The following is a 19008-nucleotide window of genomic DNA, read 5'->3' as shown; positions in this document are numbered from 1 at the left end:
TTCTGATCTTGACCCTTGGTCCCGTCTTCTGTCGCTGTTGTAAGAGGCAAAGATAAAGGCCAAAGCCTGGAGACATAAGTATGATGACTGCAGCTCTACTTGGCATCCCAAGCCCGAATTGGGTTGCACCAGGTTCCCTGGGGTGGCAAGCCAAAGGAGCTGCCAGGGGCACGTGTCTACCCATTGGTCTCTGGCTCTCACTGTGCTGGCCAATGGGAAGGGACGGCGGTGGGGCGGGGGCTGCTTGTCCCCATGAGTACCGAGCTGCTGAGGCTGCGCCATCGCCTCCTACTTCCACCCTGACTGAAGTCTGTGGCTCTGATTCCACACCTGAGGGTAAGGACGACTGATTCAAGTTCTAGGCTGGAGGTGAAGGGTCCTTACCATGGAGCCTTTGGCTGGGCTGTGCCCAGGCTGCCCTGTTAGCAGGGTGGGGAGGGATACAGGCAAAACCTCAGTCAGGGCAGCACTGGTGGAGGCCAACAAGCCTTGGGCTTCTGCCTCGATTTCCCCAGAGCTCCAAGAGAAAAGGGACTGTTGCCTCTGGTCAAAATGTCTGGGACCATCCTGAATTTTGTCCAGTTCACTCTGTGGTAAAGATGCTTAACCAAAGAGAAGGTTGGGGTCAGTGAAGTGGGAGAGATGGTCCAGCAATAAAGTTCAATTATATGAGAGGAGAAGATGATACATCACTTCTCAGCTGACCAAGTAGGGCAGAGAAAGAAGCACATGAAGAAGCAGCTTGGGGAACGCCTGAGCTCTGACCTCAGACTGAGTTTGGAGTCCGACTCTGCTACTGGAGTCTACTCAGCAGTATTTATTGAGCAGATTTTACAGGCCAGACCCTGGGTGCGGTTTGTGAGATACAAAGATGGATGAGACACGGTCCTTATCTATAGATTTTGGGGGGTGTCTGTAAACACATGGCTATCTACACCATTGTGGGGATATCTCACAGGATGATGAAGAAGTTCAAAAGAGGTAAGGTGAGCAAGCAGCCTGGCATCTACTGGAAACTTATGAAAAATCTTTTTTGTAGCAGACACCTTCTGACAGAAATCATGATCTGTCCAGCCTTACCAAGCCCAGTCCTGCCTGCCCTGGGGAGGGCTGCACTTGAGGCATCCTGGCTGTTTCTGGCCATAGATGCAGAGGCTGGAGTGGAAGGGATTTTAAAGGTCAGGCTGGCCTTGTGTGTCTGAGGATGCAGGTCCCTGGTCTGGGGAGACTCTGGTGTTCAGATCAAGCCTCAGGACGGGTGCAACCACCTCACTCCTGGGGATTCCTGTTCTTAGGGGTAAGGTCAGCTCTTCCCGACAAGGTTGGGAACAGGGGGGACTTGATGCTGGCAGAGTATGTGCAAAGGAGCATGAGGGTGTCAGCTTTGTTCTTGAAGATGAGCAGTGGGAAGGGAGCCTGAAGCTTCATTGGCTGTTCTCGTTGCCTCCCTCCCTTCATTCTTGAGGATTTGTAAAGAGGGACGGAGGACTGGCTTCTGGCGGTTGTGGGGACGGACTTCCTTCTTACTCCCTGTCAGGCTGGGGGGCCAGGGGCTGCAGACTCTTGGCTGAGGTTGGGAGGTAGAAGCTTTGGACACTAGAATGTTTAATTAGGAATTCCTTCATGTGGAGAGAGACTGGTCCCAGAGGTGTGTGTGTGTGTGTTTGTGAAAGAGAGAGAGAGAGATGAGTGTGTATGTGTGTATGAGTGCATGTGGGGAGGGGGGGGGCGGGCATGAGGATGCTGAGTGAAAGCTTTCAGGTCACCCTCCTGGGTGCCAGGCAGAGCCTAGCTGATTTCTGGCTCTGCCATTTATCATTAGATTGTACCAGGTAAAATTGCCAATATTCTACCATTTTTTGACCTTTAAAGACAGCAATCTCATTTAATTCAGCCCAAGAGTCGCATGCTCTTAAGCCAGTATCTTGGTCTCTTCAAACCTCTGATTCCTCTGTAGAGTGGAGTCAAAGACAACGCTAATGAGGAGGATTAAATGAAATATAGTTTAAAACTGCCTTATGCAATTTATACTGCAAAATACTCTTACCAACTTCAAAGTGTTCTCATGTTCCTCATCTTACATGAACTCATTTAGCAGATTAAGGAACTGAGTCTGAGAAGCCTTTTTTGAGGCAGTCATAATGTGATGGCATCTCTCGGGGATCTTCTCCTTAATCTCTCAGTTTCCCCATCTCTGAAGTTGGGGATATTTTCTTTGCTTCATGGAGTAAAGATTGAAACAAATAACAAATGGCATAGTGATGGGAGGTGCTACTGTGGGAGCTGGTTTCTATGAAAGTGAAAGAAAGTGAAGTCGCTCAGTCATGTCCAACTCTCTGCAACCCCATGGGCTATAGCCTACTATGCTCCTCCATCCATGGGATTTTCCAGGCAAGAGTACTGGAGTGGGTTGCCATTTCCTTCTCCAGAGGATCTTCCCGACCCAGGGATCAAACCTGGGTCTCTCACATTGTAGGCAGACACTTTACTGTCTGAGCCACCAGGGAAATCCTATGAGGATCTAACAATGCACCCCTTCCTCCCCCTTAGCCTCCCATTTGTACAAGCAGGGCAGAGGTGAGATGGTTTCTGGGGTCCCTTTCAGTTTTGTTGGACTCTGCGATCTGTGCTTTAATGCCCTTTCCTGTTGGAGGAGTTGGCATTGGCTTTGGTGACCTCTCTCCCCCATCTTACTCTGTCTCCTATCAGTCCCAGAGGAGACTCCATGCATTTCACAAGATTCTGCTGCTGTTGCTGAAATTCCAGCAGGTCAAAGTGGAATTTCTCATACTCTTAAATGAAAATGAGGGACTATAATATGGACCTTTAGGATCCAGAGAACATCATGGCCCATCCCCTTGTATAATTTTGAAAGCAAGCTTATCCATACCTGTACACAGTGCACCATGAAAGCTAGTGCGGTAGAAAGAACCCAGGCTTTGGATTTCAACATGCACCTCTCCACACTTCCACTGGGTTGGCAAAAAGTTCATTTAGATTTATGGAAAAACTTGAATGAAATTTTTGGCCAATACTTCTTATCCTTGAGCGGAGGTTACTAAATTTCTCTGGTCCTCAGCTTTCTCTTGGAACTGAGTCCTGACCCCCTGGAGTAGTCGTGAGGGTGAAATGAGATTAAAGGGGAGTGGATGTACAAAGGGTGGTCCACAGCAAGTGCTCCATAAATATTTGCTTGCATCTCTTTACTTATATCCCTGGAGGAGGGTATGGTAACCCACTCCAGTATTCTTGCCTGGAGAATCCCATGGACAGAGGAGCCTGGTAGGCTACAGTCCATAGGTGGCAAAGAGTCGGACATGACTACTTATTTGTGTGGAACATTTTACAAGTTTATAAAATAATTCTTCATACTTTAAGTGAACCTGTTCTCACAACAGTATTGTGAAATAGTCTATTAATAGGTAAGGATAAACTCATTAATAAATCAGCTTTGCTTGCATAGAACACGAAGTCTGGGAGGTGGGTTGGGAAGGTAAGTCACCCGGTCAGTTAATGATGGAGCTCAGATTAGAAGCCAGGTCACTGGATCATGACCTGGGGTTTCTTCACACTATTCTCTCTTCTATCCCCCATCCAATGGAGTGGAATATTAGCAGGCAAATGTGTGACCTTGATGCTGTTTTCCTTATTTGGACTATGCCTAAGTGTCCAGCATTATGCTTCAGAAGATCACAGTTTGATTTCCAGCTCTGCTGTTCAACATCTCTGGGATCCTGAACAAGTCACTTAACTTCCTGGAAACCCACTTTTCTCATCTCTAGAATGGGTATAGTCATTGATAACATTTATTGAGCACTGACACGTGCCAGGCACTGCTCTATATACTTTATGTGGATTGTACCTTCTATTTTATTCTTTTCTTAGGTTAAAAATTTTTTTATTTCGCTGTGCCAGGTCTTAGTTGAGGTATGTGGGTTCTAGTTCCCTGACCAGGGATCAAACCCAGACCCCCTGCACTGGGAACACGGAGTCTTAGCCACTGGACCACCAGGGAAGTCCCAGATTGTGCTTTTTAATCCTCCAACAAGCATATGCCTGAAACATGGTACAAGGAAGAACAAATTATTTTCACCCACGCACGGAGGTCAGAGAACATGTGCTCTCTATTTTACCTCATCCTGTCTCTCAAAATGGTTGTGAAAATTAAGTGAGATAATAAGTGAAGTGAGAACTTTAGAAGTGGCATTCTACAAAGACAAAGAATTATAAGTGGTATTAGGATTAGCTTCATGACCCATGTAAATGATTTCTTTATAGGTGCAATTGAGCCTTAGAACTTAGTCTTAGATTACAGTTTTATTTAGTTATGTTTTCCCCTTTAGAAAGAGAGGTCTTTCAAAATCAAAATGTAATAATTGCTATATTTAAATAGGGAGCACACACAGTTTTAAAATAAATTGAAAGTTCAGCATCTCTGCACTGACTTTCAATTGCTATCAATTGATGATTTTTTCCATCCAGAACTTTAGACGATAACCTTCTTCTTTAGTCAGAATCTGTTCTTCACAGCAGAAACATCCTAGGATTGTGTGCCCATCTGCCCTCCCTCCCTCCTTCTATTACCTCCATCACCTGTCACTGTCATGGAATCCAGACTCATTGCCCCTATGAGAGGAGAGATTGTTCCTTAACACTTCCCTTGAGCTGGGAAAATAGAATCTTGATTTTTAAAAGAAGAGGAGGAACCAGAGAATCCAGGAGACCTGATCTTTCAGTCCTTTCAATGATGTGGAGGAAGCCCCCAGTGACCCTGCATCTGTGGGGCCCTCTGTAGCTGCCTCCACCAGTTCTCGTGTTCTGGATTCTCTCCTCCTGTTTCTCTGTGGAAAAGAACTCAGCCTTCTTCATTTCTGGAGAAAGCAAGCACAGAGCCTCTTGGTAGTCTTCATAGGAGTTTTACTTCTAACTCCGTAGAGGAAAAGGATGGAGGTGACAAGTTGTGGGAAGGTTGGACAACACATAAAGTCTTAGAACAAGTATTTTCTTTAAACACAAATGGGACTTGACTGATCTCTTCTTGGCTTCTCTTCTTGGCTTTGCAGCTAACTCCTCTCTTTCTGCTCATCTTGGCCTAAATTGGGCTTCCCTGGTGGTTCAGCAGGTGAATCCACAGGAGACCTGAGTTTGATCCCTGGGTTACGGAAGATCTCCTGGAGGAGGGCATGACAACCTACTCCATTGTTCATGGACAGAGGAGCTTGGAGGGGTTTATGGGGTTTCAAAGTCAGACATGACTGAAGGGACAAAGCACAAGCCTAAACTATCATTTTCATTTATTTCCGGCAGTTATTGAGAACAATAACTTTGAATCCTCCAAATCCAGTAGAGGGGGACAAAGGTACAGGCTGATGATAAGAGAGCCTTGGCTAGGGACTCATCCACCAGGCGGCAGCCTCTGTCTCTATCCGCACCTACTGGTTGTGTTGCTTGTCTCTCCTCTCAGCCTGCAGGTCACACTCTCAATTCTTGCTTTACTTATAAGATGATATTAGAACTTGATATTTGATAAATGATGCAGTAGATCAATAGAGAGCAAAAGTATTAAATAAATGTCTTTTAAACAGCTAGTCATCAAATAGGAAGAAATCACTTGATTATCTTAGATCAAAGCTTACCCAACACAAAATATCAGAAATGGATTAAAGAGTGAAATTTAAAATACACCAAACAATAAAAGAGAAGGAAATAAAGTACTTACCAAATCCTAGTATGGATAAAGACTGTTTAACACTTAGAAGCCAAAAAAAAAAAAAAAAAAGAAATCAACTGAGTTGTTTATATAAAAACTAAAACTTAAAAAAAAAACCCTAAAACTAAAACTTCTGTCACATAAGAAACAGGATAAGCAAAACAGAAAATAATCTTTACACTAGAGGTAAATCATAGGACACATGACTAAGGGCTGATATACAGAGCTCACAAAAACTGATTCAAAAAGCTCATTGTATCCCTAATGAATCAACTGATAAAGAACACTAACAGATATCAAAAATGAAGACATTAAATTAGGAAATAAGCATTTAATAAAATGTACAACTCACTAATTATCAAAGCAGTGAGGTTCCATTTCTTTTGCTCACTAAACTAAGATCAACAAAACTGTTTGCAATGATTATATTCAAAGTTGGGGAGTGCACTTAAGACAGGCTTTTTGTATACACACTGATGCACTGCTGTGGAACGGCATGACAAACTATACTTTGGGAATATGTATCAGGAGCCTTAAAAATGTTCATATCTTTTGGTACAAAATTTTTACTTCTGGGATTATGTCCTAGCAAAATATTAGTTTAGGGATAAGCTATGTGCCAAAGATGTTTGTTAGATTTAAAAATGTTTCAAAATGAAAGTATGAAATGTTTCAAAATGAAAGTATGTTCATACTTCAATAAAAAGGAAATGTTGACATATACTCTGGTTATATCCACTTGATGGACTAGTACACACATTTAAAATGATGATTACAAAAATTAGAAAATTGCAAAGCAAAAATTAGAGAATAAAATTTCTAGGAAAATATTATTTCCATTACATTTAAAAATAAGCAGATAGATTCTTGGGAATGGGGATTAGTTTATTTTCTGTAGTTTCCAAATTATTTATCTTACTATTTTTAATGAACACACACGTTTGTGTGTATGAAAGTTGAGCATACATATATATAAGTTTATGTATAATTATATATATGAATAAACTTAACAATAGAATGGAAAAGACTAGAGATCTCTTCAAGAAAATTAGAGATACCAAGGGAACATTTCATGCAAAGATGGGCTCGATAAAGGACAGAAATGGTATGGACCTAACAGAAGCAGAAGATATTAAGAGATGGCAAGAATACACAGAAGAACTGTACAAAAAAGATCTCATGACCCAGATAACCATGATAGTGTGATCACTCACCTAGAGCCAGACATCCTAGAGTCCAAAGACAAGTGGGCTTTAGGAAGCATCACTATGAACAAAGCTAGTGGAGGTGATGGAATTCCAGCTGAGATATTTCAAGTCCTAAAAGATGATGCTGTTAAAGTGCACTCAATATGCCAGCAAATTTGGAAAACTCAGCAGTGGCCACAAGACTGGAAGAGGTCAGTTTTTATTTCAATCTAAAGAAAGGCAATGCCAAAGAATGTTCAAACTACCACACAATTGCACTCATCTTACAAGCCAGCAAAATAATGCTCTAAATTCTCCAAGCCAGGCTTCAACAGTACGTGAACTGTGAACTTCCATACGTACAAACTAGATCTAGAAAAGGCAGAGGAATCAGAAATCAAATTCCCAACATCCGTTTGATCATTGAAAAAGCAAGAGAGTTCCAGAAAAACATCTACTTCTGCTTTATTGACTACACCAAAGCCTTTGACTGTGTGGATCACAATGAACTGTGGAAAATTCTTAAAGAGATGGGAATACCAGACCACCTTACCTGCCTCGTGAGAAATCTGTATGCAAGTCAAGAAGTAACAGAACTGGACATGGAGCAACAGACTGGTTCCAAATTGGGAAAGGAGTACATCAAGGCTGTATATTGTCACCCTGTTTATTTAACTTATATGCAGAGTACATCATGTGAAATGCTGGGCTGGATGAACACAAGCTGGAATCAAGATTACCAGGAGAAATGTCAATAACCTCAGATATGCAGAAGACACTACCCTGGCAGAAAGCAAGGAGGAACTAAAGAGCCTCTTGATGAAAGTGAAAGAGGAGAGAGAAAAAGGTGGCTTAAAACTCAACATTCAGAAAACTAAGATCATGGCATCTGATCCCATCACTTCATGTCAAATAGATGGGGAAACTATGGAAATAGCAAGAGACTTTATTTTTTGGGCTCCAAAATCACTGCAGATGGTGATTGCAGCCATGAAATTAAAAGACAGTTGCTCCTTGGAACAAAAGCTATGACCAACCTAGACAGCATATTAAAAAACAGAGACATTACTTTGCTGACAAAGTCCATCTAGTCAAAGCTATGGTTTTTCCAGTAGTCATGTATGGATGTGAGAGTTGGACTGTAAAGAAAGCTGAGTGCTGAGGAATTGATGCTTTTGAACTGTGGTGTTGGAGAAGACTCTTGAGAGTCTCTTGGACTGCAAGGAGATCCAACCAGTGAATCCTAAAGGAAATCAGTATTGAATATTCATTGGAAGGACTGATGCTAAAGCTGAAACTCCAACACTTTGGCCACTTGATATAAAGAGCTGACTCATATGAAAAGACCCTGATGCTGGGAAAGACTGAAGGCAGGAGGAGAAGGGGACAACAGAGGATGAGATGGCTGGATGGCATCACTGACTGAATGATGATAGAGCTCCTGGTGATGGGCCATCGAGGTGGGATTCCAGACACAATGCACAATTCTGGGGGTAAGATTACTTATCAGGGATTCTTCTGCATCCCTCATAGAAGAACTTCCTCCTGAAGCCAAATTCAGTGCTGGAAGCTTTGTGAAATCTATGAGACAAGCAAACTGATGAAAAAAATGAGTCTTTAGGGTAAAAAAATACACATGGACCATGTCTTGTTTAGAGTCAGTTTCTTGGGATTTGCTACATTTCAGACTCCACAGAGGGTATCAGTGATGCCTGTGATCCAGGATCCTAGGACCAGTTTCTCTGTCTGGTGCTTTCAGTAACCTAATAACAGAGGCAGGGATTGAGGGGAACCAGAGGCCCTGTGCATGCAAGGACTGTCTTTCAGGAGGGGATATGGAGGGCTGGTTCTGAGACAGGGAGTCCGTTGGCCAACTTTGCCCCTTGAAATTTTTCTCAGGGCTTCCAGAATGCATACTCTAAGTGCACTCCATTCTCTTTCCCTCTTCCTTTCTCTTTTCCTTCCTCCTTTCCTCCTCTCTCTGTATTTCCTTTTTTTTTTTTTTTTCTACAAAAGTATTTATTTAGTCCTTGTTTTATACTGGTGGGACTTTCTTGGTGGCTCTGATGGGAAAGAATCTGCCTGCCAAGCAGTAGGTGCAGGTTCTATCCCTGAATCAGGTAGATCCTCTGGAGAAGGAAATGGCTACTCACGCCAGTACTTTTGCCTGGAGAATTCCATGGACAGAGGAGCCTGGTGGGCTACAGTCCATGGGGTTGCAAAGGGTCTGACATGACTGTGCAACTAACAGCCCCCCGCCCCTGTGGGTGTGCTTAATGGGTGAACAAATAAAATTACAGTACAGGGCAAGCAGTGCTGTGAAAGATAAGCAACGGCTCTGGGAGAGGACAGAGGAGGAACAGCTGAGGACTTCCAGATGGGGGAGGAGGACAGGGAGGACTTCCTAAAAGAGAGGACAGCCCATGTGACCTGAAGTCCATGTAGGGATCATGCAGGTGAGGGGGTGCAGCTAAGGGGCTGCACAGGCAGAGGTCAGTGGTTAGTCTCATGGGACAGTGTATCTCTGGTTGTCTGACCAAGGCTGTGTGTGTGTGTGTGTGTGTGTATGTGTGTACATGTGTAGTTGTGTGTGTGTGAGCATGTGTGCATGCAAGTGTGTAATAAGCCAAATGTCTAACATATGGCCCAGGAGATGGGGAAAGGAAGAAAGAGAATGGGAGAGAAAGGAGGAGGAACAGACATAGAAAAAAGGAAAAGGGAAGAAAAAGGAGGGAGCCAAGAGAGGGAAGTGGGAGTTGAATGGAATGATCTGAGTCATCATTCTTGGAAAACCCAAGGGATAGAGTCCTGACAAATGGACTCTTGGAGCTTTCCCCATTCCTCATACTGTGCTCAGATCTGAGGAATTGGAGGAGTGCTGTCTCACCATCACTGGTGGTGGAAGAAAGGAGATCACACCTACAAAATAAGGCTAAACACTGAAAATTTCAGGTCAGAGAGAGCACAAGGTGGGCTGGAAGAATCAGAAGTCTTTCCAGAAGAGGTGAGTGTTGAGGGAGCGGGTCTGAGGCAAACTCTGCAGAGCTGGCCAGAGTCCTGCTCGGATCCTGACAGGGGAGCCATGTGGGGGTTGCTCTTTTGTGGCTGACAGCGTGTATCTGGGTTCCAGGGCTCAGGATGCTGCTGCAGGGAGCTCTTCTACTGCTACTAGCCTTACCCAGTCATGGCGAGGACAACATGCAAGATCCCCCGCTGCCCAAGGGGGCCTGCGCAGGTTGGATGGCAGGCATTCCAGGGCATCCTGGCCACAACGGGACCCCAGGCCGGGATGGCAGAGATGGCACCCCTGGTGAGAAGGGTGAGAAAGGAGATCCAGGTAAGAATAAAGACTTTCACATCCTCCCATCACAGACTCCTCCTGGGTAGAGGAAGTCTTCTAAAACTACGAGAGGGCAATAGTTACTGACTAAGGCCTTTGTGCAGGGAAGAAACAAAGCTTTTTGATGTGACCCATAAGCAACTTAAAGTGAATTATGGATTGGCCTTCTAGGGGTGAACACACGTGGTCCCTTTAAAACCAAGTACCCTTGGCTCTGTTCTACCCACACCACCTTCCCCATCCTCTTTCCCATCTCAGCCTCATCCATCCCTATTCTCAGTCTGCTTATACTCCTATTTTCCTTAATGTCCCCTTAGTTCCCATTCTATCCAGTGGCATTCAACCACACTTACTGGGACCTCCTGCAGGTCACAGTCCTTTTCTTGGAGAACTCTTGCCCTAGTGCACAGGACTGTTAGACATTACTACCAGAGGGTCTACTCCAAATATGCCAAAGTGAATACGGACAAATACCCAAAGAGTGGAATAGAGAGAAAATGCCCTGGATGCAGACCTGGACTGACAATGAAGGCTTTCAGGAGGAGGTGGGGCTTGAGTGAGACCTTGGAGGATGGGTATTGGGCAACCTAGACAGATGGGACAGAAAAGTCCCCTATGTACGACTGGTTGAGCCTGCACATAAAGTACTGGCAGGGTGGAGGGTCTGTGATGGAGACTTCTGAAGATAAAGTTGGAGAGGAATTTATGGGAGCCTGTGTTATGGGGGGATATGGAGGAGAAGGTTATGGCTGTCCCTTTTGAGAGCTCTTGTTGGTTCCTTGCTCTGTAAGTCAAGCATATTGTAGGTAGGGGCCACGGGGACAGTGTTTTAGGCTGAAACCAACCTAAACAGGAGTTCTGTTCCTTGGGTCACAGAGGTCTTCTTGTTCTCTAGGTCTTGTTGGTCCTAAGGGTGACACTGGTGAAACTGGAATCACTGGGATCGAAGGTCCCCGAGGCTTTCCAGGAACCCCAGGCAGAAAGGGAGAACCTGGAGAAAGTGCCTATGTATACCGCTCAGCATTCAGTGTGGGACTGGAGAGACAGGTCACTGTCCCCAATGTTCCCATTCGCTTTACCAAGATTTTCTACAATCAGCAAAACCACTATGATGGCACCACTGGCAAATTCCTCTGCAATATTCCTGGGCTGTACTACTTCTCCTACCACATTACTGTCTACCTGAAGGATGTGAAGGTCAGCCTCTACAAGAATGACAAGGCCCTGCTCTTCACCCACGACCAGTTCCAGGACAAGAACGTGGACCAGGCCTCTGGCTCCGTGCTCCTCTATCTGGAGAAGGGTGACCAAGTCTGGCTCCAGGTGTACGAGGGTGAAAATCACAATGGGGTCTATGCAGATAATGTCAATGACTCCACCTTCACAGGCTTCCTTCTCTACCATAACATTGTTGAATGAGCACCATTAACTCAGAGTCTCCATTGGGCCAAGCAGCACAAAGTGAAAGAACAGTCCACAGGTCTACATTGTAGTTAGGAGACCAATTTTATTATCTAGCTGAGGGGATTCTGAACATCATTCATTTATTCATTGATCAAGTACCTTTTTTAAGAAATGATATACTATGTTCCCAGGACAGTCTTGAAGAAGACATGTCCCCTGGCCTCAAGGATCTGTTGTGTAGTGGTAATGGAAGGATGATAACATTTACTGGGGAGTTTCATATACATGACAAGATAACTAACTACAAGAAAGTATTTGACAGTGATATTCTGTGCCTGCTGTTTTTCCTTATGTACATGTCAATCCTATGAAGTACACAGGACAATATTCTTCTCTTTTTTACAGTTGCATTTCTGAGGATGCCTAAGTCACACAGGCATTAAGTGGCAGAGTTAGAAATCCAACCCAGGGGTGTGGACCTTTTCCAGTATATGGTGTCTGTTTTAAGGACTATATAGCCTTTTGGTAGAGTATTGGTAGGGGTCTCCAACCAACTCATCTGAGGACCTTTGAACTGGCCTTCACCACACATTAAGCCTTTCCTTTGAAGCACTCCCTCAGAGAAGGTGGTTGCATGACTAGGTCTCATTCCAGCTGGACTACTCTATACTTCCTCTTCTCTATGTCTTTCCTCAGACCCTTCTCTCTGACCCAGAAAGTTGACTCCATCTCCACGTGTTCAGACCTTCCCTATTCCTCAAGACCACCAGGTTGGAAAGCTTCTCTGATGTGATATCTCTTCTTTCCCGCAAGTCTTCCTCACACCTGGGCCCCTGTGCTCTTCCACGTGTCACCATGGATGAGAGGCCTGAGTCTGTAAGACATCCTCCCGCAGGCCAGGAATAATCACCCACAGAGGATCATGCTTCCTGCACCCTGAATCCCCTTGCAGGTCCTTGATTGATGCCTCATGAAGATCAAACTCTGGAACCTCCTATCTACCCAGAGTTAACTCCATTTCTGTCTCTCCATATAACCAATCCCTATCTACAAAAACAGTTTTATTTTAGGAACTCCTTGATTTTAAACTCCTAATCTTTGTTCCACTGGATGGCTTGAATCTTTTCCACTGAGTTTAGGGATGACTGTGCTTTCCAGAACACTTAAAGAATTTTCCCTTAAGGAAGTAGCTTGAGCCTGCAATGCAAAGCCCATGAAAGGAGTTGGAAACTATTCTTTCTTAGAGCACCAACACGGCCAGGGGAGACCTGGGCCTCCTGAATCTATTCTTGCTCTTTAAGAAGTGTTAAAAAAAGAAAGAAAATGAAGAAAAGAAAATGATAACTAGATGACTTTTAATTAGCTTGATTGTGGTGATTGCTTCACAATGTATGTCTGTATCAAATCATCAAACTGTACACCTTAAATACAAGTACTTTGAATTGTTAAATATTCCTCAAAAAAAAAAAAAAAAAGGAATTACAGATAGTTGATGAGGGTAAACATCCTCTCGGGATAAAGATGAGTGACGCTTTTCAAAGATTTTAGCAAAAGCAAAGCTAATAGCATTCTGTATAAATATAGAAATGGAAAACTTAGCTATTTGCTTGCAGCTTTAAATTCTGAATGATTTCCTTTTGACTATTCATTAGGCAATTATGATATTTACATATAAAGCTTAATTTTTTAAAATGCTTGTATATCATTATTTTCTACAAGTAAAGATACTATCCAGCATTAAAAATAGAACACTTATTTCACAGATCTTTTGTTTTCATTTTTGGAGAAGACATGGGGTTTGGAGAGGGATGAAGAGGGGTAAACCTTGTGTTAATCAGAACTCTAATTTGTGAATGACAGATAAGATGTCCTTGCATTTCATTGGCTTTGGCTGGGTTGTGTGCTCATCTCTGACCAGTCACTGGAGTCAGGAGGATGTAACATATTTATTGGCCTAATTGATTATGGCTCAGGCTGGAGAAGGAGTATTTTCCTTAAAGCAAAATCTGGACCGTTACCAGAGTGGTAGATTAAAGCCTTTGCTATCTGTCACATGTACCACTCAGAGTTTGGTCTGGGATTTTAGTAGTTTAATTCTTTTTTTAAAAATATTTATTTTTAAGGGAAAGAGACACGTGTACCCCAATGTTCATCGCAGCACTGTTTATTGCTAGCAACCTAGATGTCCATCAGCAGATGAATGTACATACCATTAAAAAAGAATACATTTGAATCAGAGTTTGGTCTGGGATTTTTAGGAAAGTTTAATTATTTTTGAAAATATTTATTTGCTTATGACTCTGTGGGAGAGGGGGTCTTGGGAGAATGTCATTGAAACTGGAAATCTCAATCAGTCCAGGTTCAGTCACTGGATGCTTGGCCTGGGGAGGTTGGGAGGGAGGATCTTTTAGTTAAAAAAAAAAAATAAAATAAAAGGCAAAAAAAAAAATAAATAAAAAAAAAAAAATATTTCTGACCAGGGGTGGAACGCCAAGTCTCAATCTTCACGGTGGCATTGGGATCTTTTGAGGATCTAGATCTCTGACCAGGGGTGGAATCCAAGTCCCTTACATTGGGATTGAGGAGTCTTGGCCAGTGGACCACCACAGAAGTCCCTGTAGTTTAATTCTTGAAGCCTCTGCTATGCTTTTCTTGGTCTGTTCTGCATGTGTACACTGGGGGTTGAGTCTGGTACTTAGGGAGGGTCCCAAACATAATTAGCAGAGGTCCTGTTCCAGCTCTTTCCTTTCTGGCATGTCCCTATATTCTCCAGCCCCCAGGGACCCTCCTTTCCCTGATTCTTATTGCCAGGAAACTAGGGTTCTCTCTGAATTTTATATTCTTGCACTACTGTGCAGTCTTGTGTGACTTAGGCTATCTTGAGGGGGATAAAGCAGCAAGAGAAAAGAAAGAAAGGTGGGCTACAGAAAATAAGGATTACCCACACTCTTTGAATAGCATGGTCCATTTCACTGGTTTCTCTGGTCAGAGAGAGAGATATTTTTGGAGGAGGGAGTGAATTTTAGATGCTTGTGTTGCTGCTGTTGCTGTGGCAATGCAGGCAGTGCTTGGGGCTGATCCTGGCAGAGCTGGAAGAAAAAAGAGAAAAGAAAGCATATTTTTAAAAGTGGGATTTCTCTTACACTCTCTGTTATGCAGGGATTGCTTTTTCTGGTCTCAGCAAGAGGTGATTTCTCCTGGAAATGGTGATTTCTCCCAACATGCCTAAAACACAATTCCAAGACTTGGCCTGCCTTCAGGTCAAATCCATGAGACAAAGAAGGAAAAACCCCCATAAAACTCAGCCAGGCTATGAGTTGTTATTCAAGCTTGGACTTCAGCCCTCAATCTGTCTGCCACTATTTACTTTTTAGACTCTTGAGATTTGTTTTTCTGCATTGTGTTTAGAGTTTTGGGTTGTAATCACTGGGAAAGGTAGAATCTGCCTGCAGAAGACTCAGGTTTGATCCCTGGGTTGGGAAGATCCCCAGGAGAAGAGAATGGCTACCCACTCCAGTGTTCTTGCCTGGAGAATTCCCTGGATAGAGGGGCCTGGCAGGCTACAGTCCGTGGGGTCACAAAAGGTCGGACACAACTGAGCGAGTAACACACACACATCCATCCTGGCTGGTGCCAGATACCCCATGTCCCAGTATAGTCCTGAAGAAAGATAAAGGGCAGGAACTGAGTGATGGCAGGAGCCCCAGGAAGGCACATAAATTACCCTGACATTGATGGAAGTCAAAGAAAATAAGTCCAATCTTGAGATAGTCCATTGTTGAAGAAAGAATGTGGAGGGTACTGAACACCCCTTGGCCAGGGGAGGCTGGGGTCAGGTGAGGTCTTGATTATAACCCAGCCTCCGATTCTTCCTGTGCGTGGAGTGACTGATGAGACTACATCACATGCTGTGCAGAAGCAAAAGGAGTCAGCCTGACTCCACCAAAGGGATCAAAGCAGAAATATTTACCTCCAATTCAGCAGTTTGATTTAGTGCTTTCCTTAGGAATGTTTGGAAACACCTAGGTTTTTAGTAAGATTTAGAAAGAACTTGATTTCTCCCTTTATCTTTTCAGTTCTCACTCAGGTATTTTACAGCACGTAAACATGATCTTGAATGAAATTCACTATGTAAAAACCACATTTTCCCAAAAGGGAAGAAATGAAAATGCAGAGACCACTTCCCTTTACTCATTATGAGTGCCTCGCAAGATCAGTGTAAGTGGAATTCTGGGGCCAGGCTCAAGGTTTAAAGTGCAGTTCAGTTTGGGTCAGTTAAGTTCGGGCTGTAAACAGGTGAAGCCTTCAGCTTTGACTGAGTGTAGTGGACACCGGCTGGGTGTTCTTCCGTTTCTCCCTACGTGCTGGGGCCACCCCCGTGCCCTGCGCTTCAGGCAACCCTGTGGGCCTAGCCTAATTCCTTTCTCCTGGAGGTCATAAAAGGGACCAAACCAGATGCTTCATCTAAGCTGGGCCATCCAGAGTTCCTCCAGCAATGAACTAGGATGTGTGTGAAATGTGTAGATTTGAGACTCCGGGGTGGCCAACTTCTGCCCCATGGTCTAGAGATAGAAGCAGCCCAGCTGTAGAGAAAAAGACAGGCTGAGAGAGAAGCAAAACTAAAAGTCAGAGAGAGAGAGAGAGAGAGAGGGAGCACCCTCTGTTTCCCAGAAGCTTTTCCACTTAAAAAAAAAAATTATTTAATTTTAGTTCAGGCTGCTCTGAGTCTTTATTGCGTGTGTACAGGCTATCTTTAGCTATGGATAAAGGATATGGATATCTTTAGTTATCTTTAGCTATGGCTAGTGGGGGCTACTCTCTAGTTGCAGTATGTGAACGTCTCATTGTGGTGGCTTCTCTCGTTGCACTGGATCTAGGCACATGGGTTTCAGTAGTTGTGGCGCTCAAGTTTAGTTGCCCCAAGGTGGGTGGAATTCTCCCTGACCAGGGATTGGACCCATGTCCCCTTCACTGGCAGACTGATTCTTTTTTTTTTTTTTTAATGGTTTGTGTCCATTGGGGTTCCCTGGTTGCTCAGCTGGTAAAGAATCCGGCTGCAATGCAGGAGACCTGAGTCTGATCCCTGGGTTGGGAAGATCCCAAAGAGGAGGGCATGGCAATCCACTCCAATATTCTTGCTTGGAGAATCCCAGTCTGGTGGACTACAGCCCATGGGGCTGCAAAGAGTCGGACACGACTGAGCAACTAAGAACAGCACAGCACATGCTTCCATTTATTTAAAGTTGAAAAACAAGCAAAACAAATCTGTTCTTTTAGAAGCTGGGATAGAGTTACCTTTGAGGAGGAGGGAAGGAGAGCAAGTAGGAGGGAGCATAGAGGGGGTTTTCTGGGCTGCTGGTTATGTGGCAGGTCGATTCTTAACCACTGGAGCACCAGGGAGGTCCTATTGGTTCCAGTCCTTTTTGATATTCAGTTGTATACTTGCTCATGGGTCGGTCACTTGAGGCATCAATTCCTGGATTTTTGCATAATTTTCTCTTTTAACTTAAGCTAGCTTGGGTTGATTTCTGCTGTTTCTGCTATCTCTATCTGAAGAGTATAAGAGATCAGGAATTAGTCTATGACTGTGCCCAGGTTCCAGACTGAGGTCTAGTTAGGAAGAATACTTGGTCAAGCATGCAGGTGTGCTCAGTCTTTTCAATCGTGTCTGACTCTTTGTGATCCCATGGACTGTAGCCAGCCAGGCTCCTCTGTCCATGAGATTCTCCAGGCAAGAATACTGGAGTGGGTTGCCATGCCCTCCTCCAGGGGATCTTCCCAACCCAGAGATCAAATCCACATATCCTGCGTCTCCTGCATTGCAGCTGGATTCTTTACCACTGAGCCACCAGGGAAGCCCACTTGGTAACAGGGTAACAAATTTAAGTCATTAGGGCCCATGAAATAAAACCTAGAACTCAAGTTTCATTTATATTTATTTTATTGGCAGTTAATTTCCTAGCTTGGGAATTTATTATGGGAAGAGACTTTCTATTTCATCTTTGAATTTTTTCTTGAGATTATTCATTCAGTAAGCACTTATTAAGCATACACTATGTGGCAAGCACATAATAATTAAAAAAATAATAACAATAATAATACAAGTCATCATTTTTATGTACTTGCTTGAAACACATTCTTTTATTTATTTATATATTTATAAATAAATATTATTTATTTATTTATTTATGACACCCTGTACATTAGATAGCATAGACCTAATTATCAGATAAGAAAGCTGGTGAAGGTGTGATCAAAAGCCACAACTAGTAATCTGTAGAGCAAGGATTCATGCTCAGAGCTGCCTGATTCTAAAGCTCATGCCTGTAGAAAGAGTGAATCCAAATCCTACTCCTTTCTTCTTCCGAATTTCAAAACATTTGGAGGATAGGGTATTTATATATCCTGTAGCCCTAATGGCAGCAGTCATGTAAATAACAGTAGTGGAAAAACTTGGATTTGAAAAATGAGTCACTGAATTTGCTATATGACAGAGAGTCTGGCTGTTAAAAGGAAATGTGATGAAATGTCTCACTCATCATTTATGTGGACAAGTTTTGAGGACTGCACTGAGGTTCTTTGTAAGTGTGATGCAAGAAAAAAAAAGATCTTGCAAAAGAGTTTCTTTATGCCAGCTAAAATAGGTTGAGTCAATGTTCAACCATTTGGTATTAAAAACATTTTATGAATTAGAAATACAATGTTATTTCCTTAACATAATAAAGAATAACACATTCAAAACAATGTCCAGCGTTATAATAAAATAGTGGAACACAAAATGCATCTCCATCAAAATTGGGTACAAAACAAGGATGACTGTACTATTCTCAGTCTTCTCACTTAACAGTGTCCAGTACGCACTATTGCTTTACTTCTTATCTTTGAGATCTGTCTTACGTCATTCACATTCTTATCACAATCTTCCATAGAACAGGCACCCACAGGAAGTTAAAAAAAGTTTTTTTTTCTTGGTATATGCTTTTTTCTCCCAGACTGGGTTCTCGGCTCCTCTTTGGCACACTGGGTTTCTCTTTCTGTTTTTCTGCAGTGTACCTGACTGGTGCTTGCTTGTGTTGAACATGGGCAGGTCTTTCAAGAGCTTCAGACCTCTCAGAGGCAGGGAGGATGAATCTTCCATGACTTCTTTTGTCCCTGACACTTGCATGTCTCACATCCAAGCTATAGGGTGGAGCTAAAAGCTGTTTTCTATCCACTCTTTGGAGACTGAGGGCAGAAAGAGTAAGAGTAGACTTCTGCTGGGGCTGTGTGAGGTCTTTGTAACCTGGGTTTTACTCTCTTCTGAAATGATGTTGCATATCTGGTACCAGAAATTGATCCATCTTGTTAGCCATACATCCTATTCTCAG

At 43.3% G+C, this 19008-nt stretch overlaps 1 protein-coding gene across 1 annotated transcript; it reads left to right on the top strand.

The window, feature by feature from the left end:
* Positions 1 to 234: 234 nt before the first annotated feature.
* Positions 235 to 13405, top strand: ADIPOQ (adiponectin, C1Q and collagen domain containing). The gene is made up of 3 exons (XM_005910767.3): positions 235 to 336; positions 10028 to 10234; positions 11133 to 13405. Exons 2-3 carry the CDS (start codon positions 10036 to 10038, stop codon positions 11654 to 11656), a joined length of 723 nt encoding a protein of 240 aa, XP_005910829.1. The 5' UTR covers positions 235 to 336; positions 10028 to 10035; the 3' UTR covers positions 11657 to 13405.
* The last annotated feature ends 5603 nt before the right edge of the window (positions 13406 to 19008 follow it).

Source organism: Bos mutus, chromosome 1 (assembly GCF_027580195.1).
Source record: "Bos mutus isolate GX-2022 chromosome 1, NWIPB_WYAK_1.1, whole genome shotgun sequence".
Classification (NCBI taxonomy): Eukaryota; Metazoa; Chordata; class Mammalia; order Artiodactyla; family Bovidae; genus Bos; species Bos mutus.
Note: the sequence above shows the minus strand (reverse complement) of the source record. Positions and strands in the feature narration are given on the sequence as shown.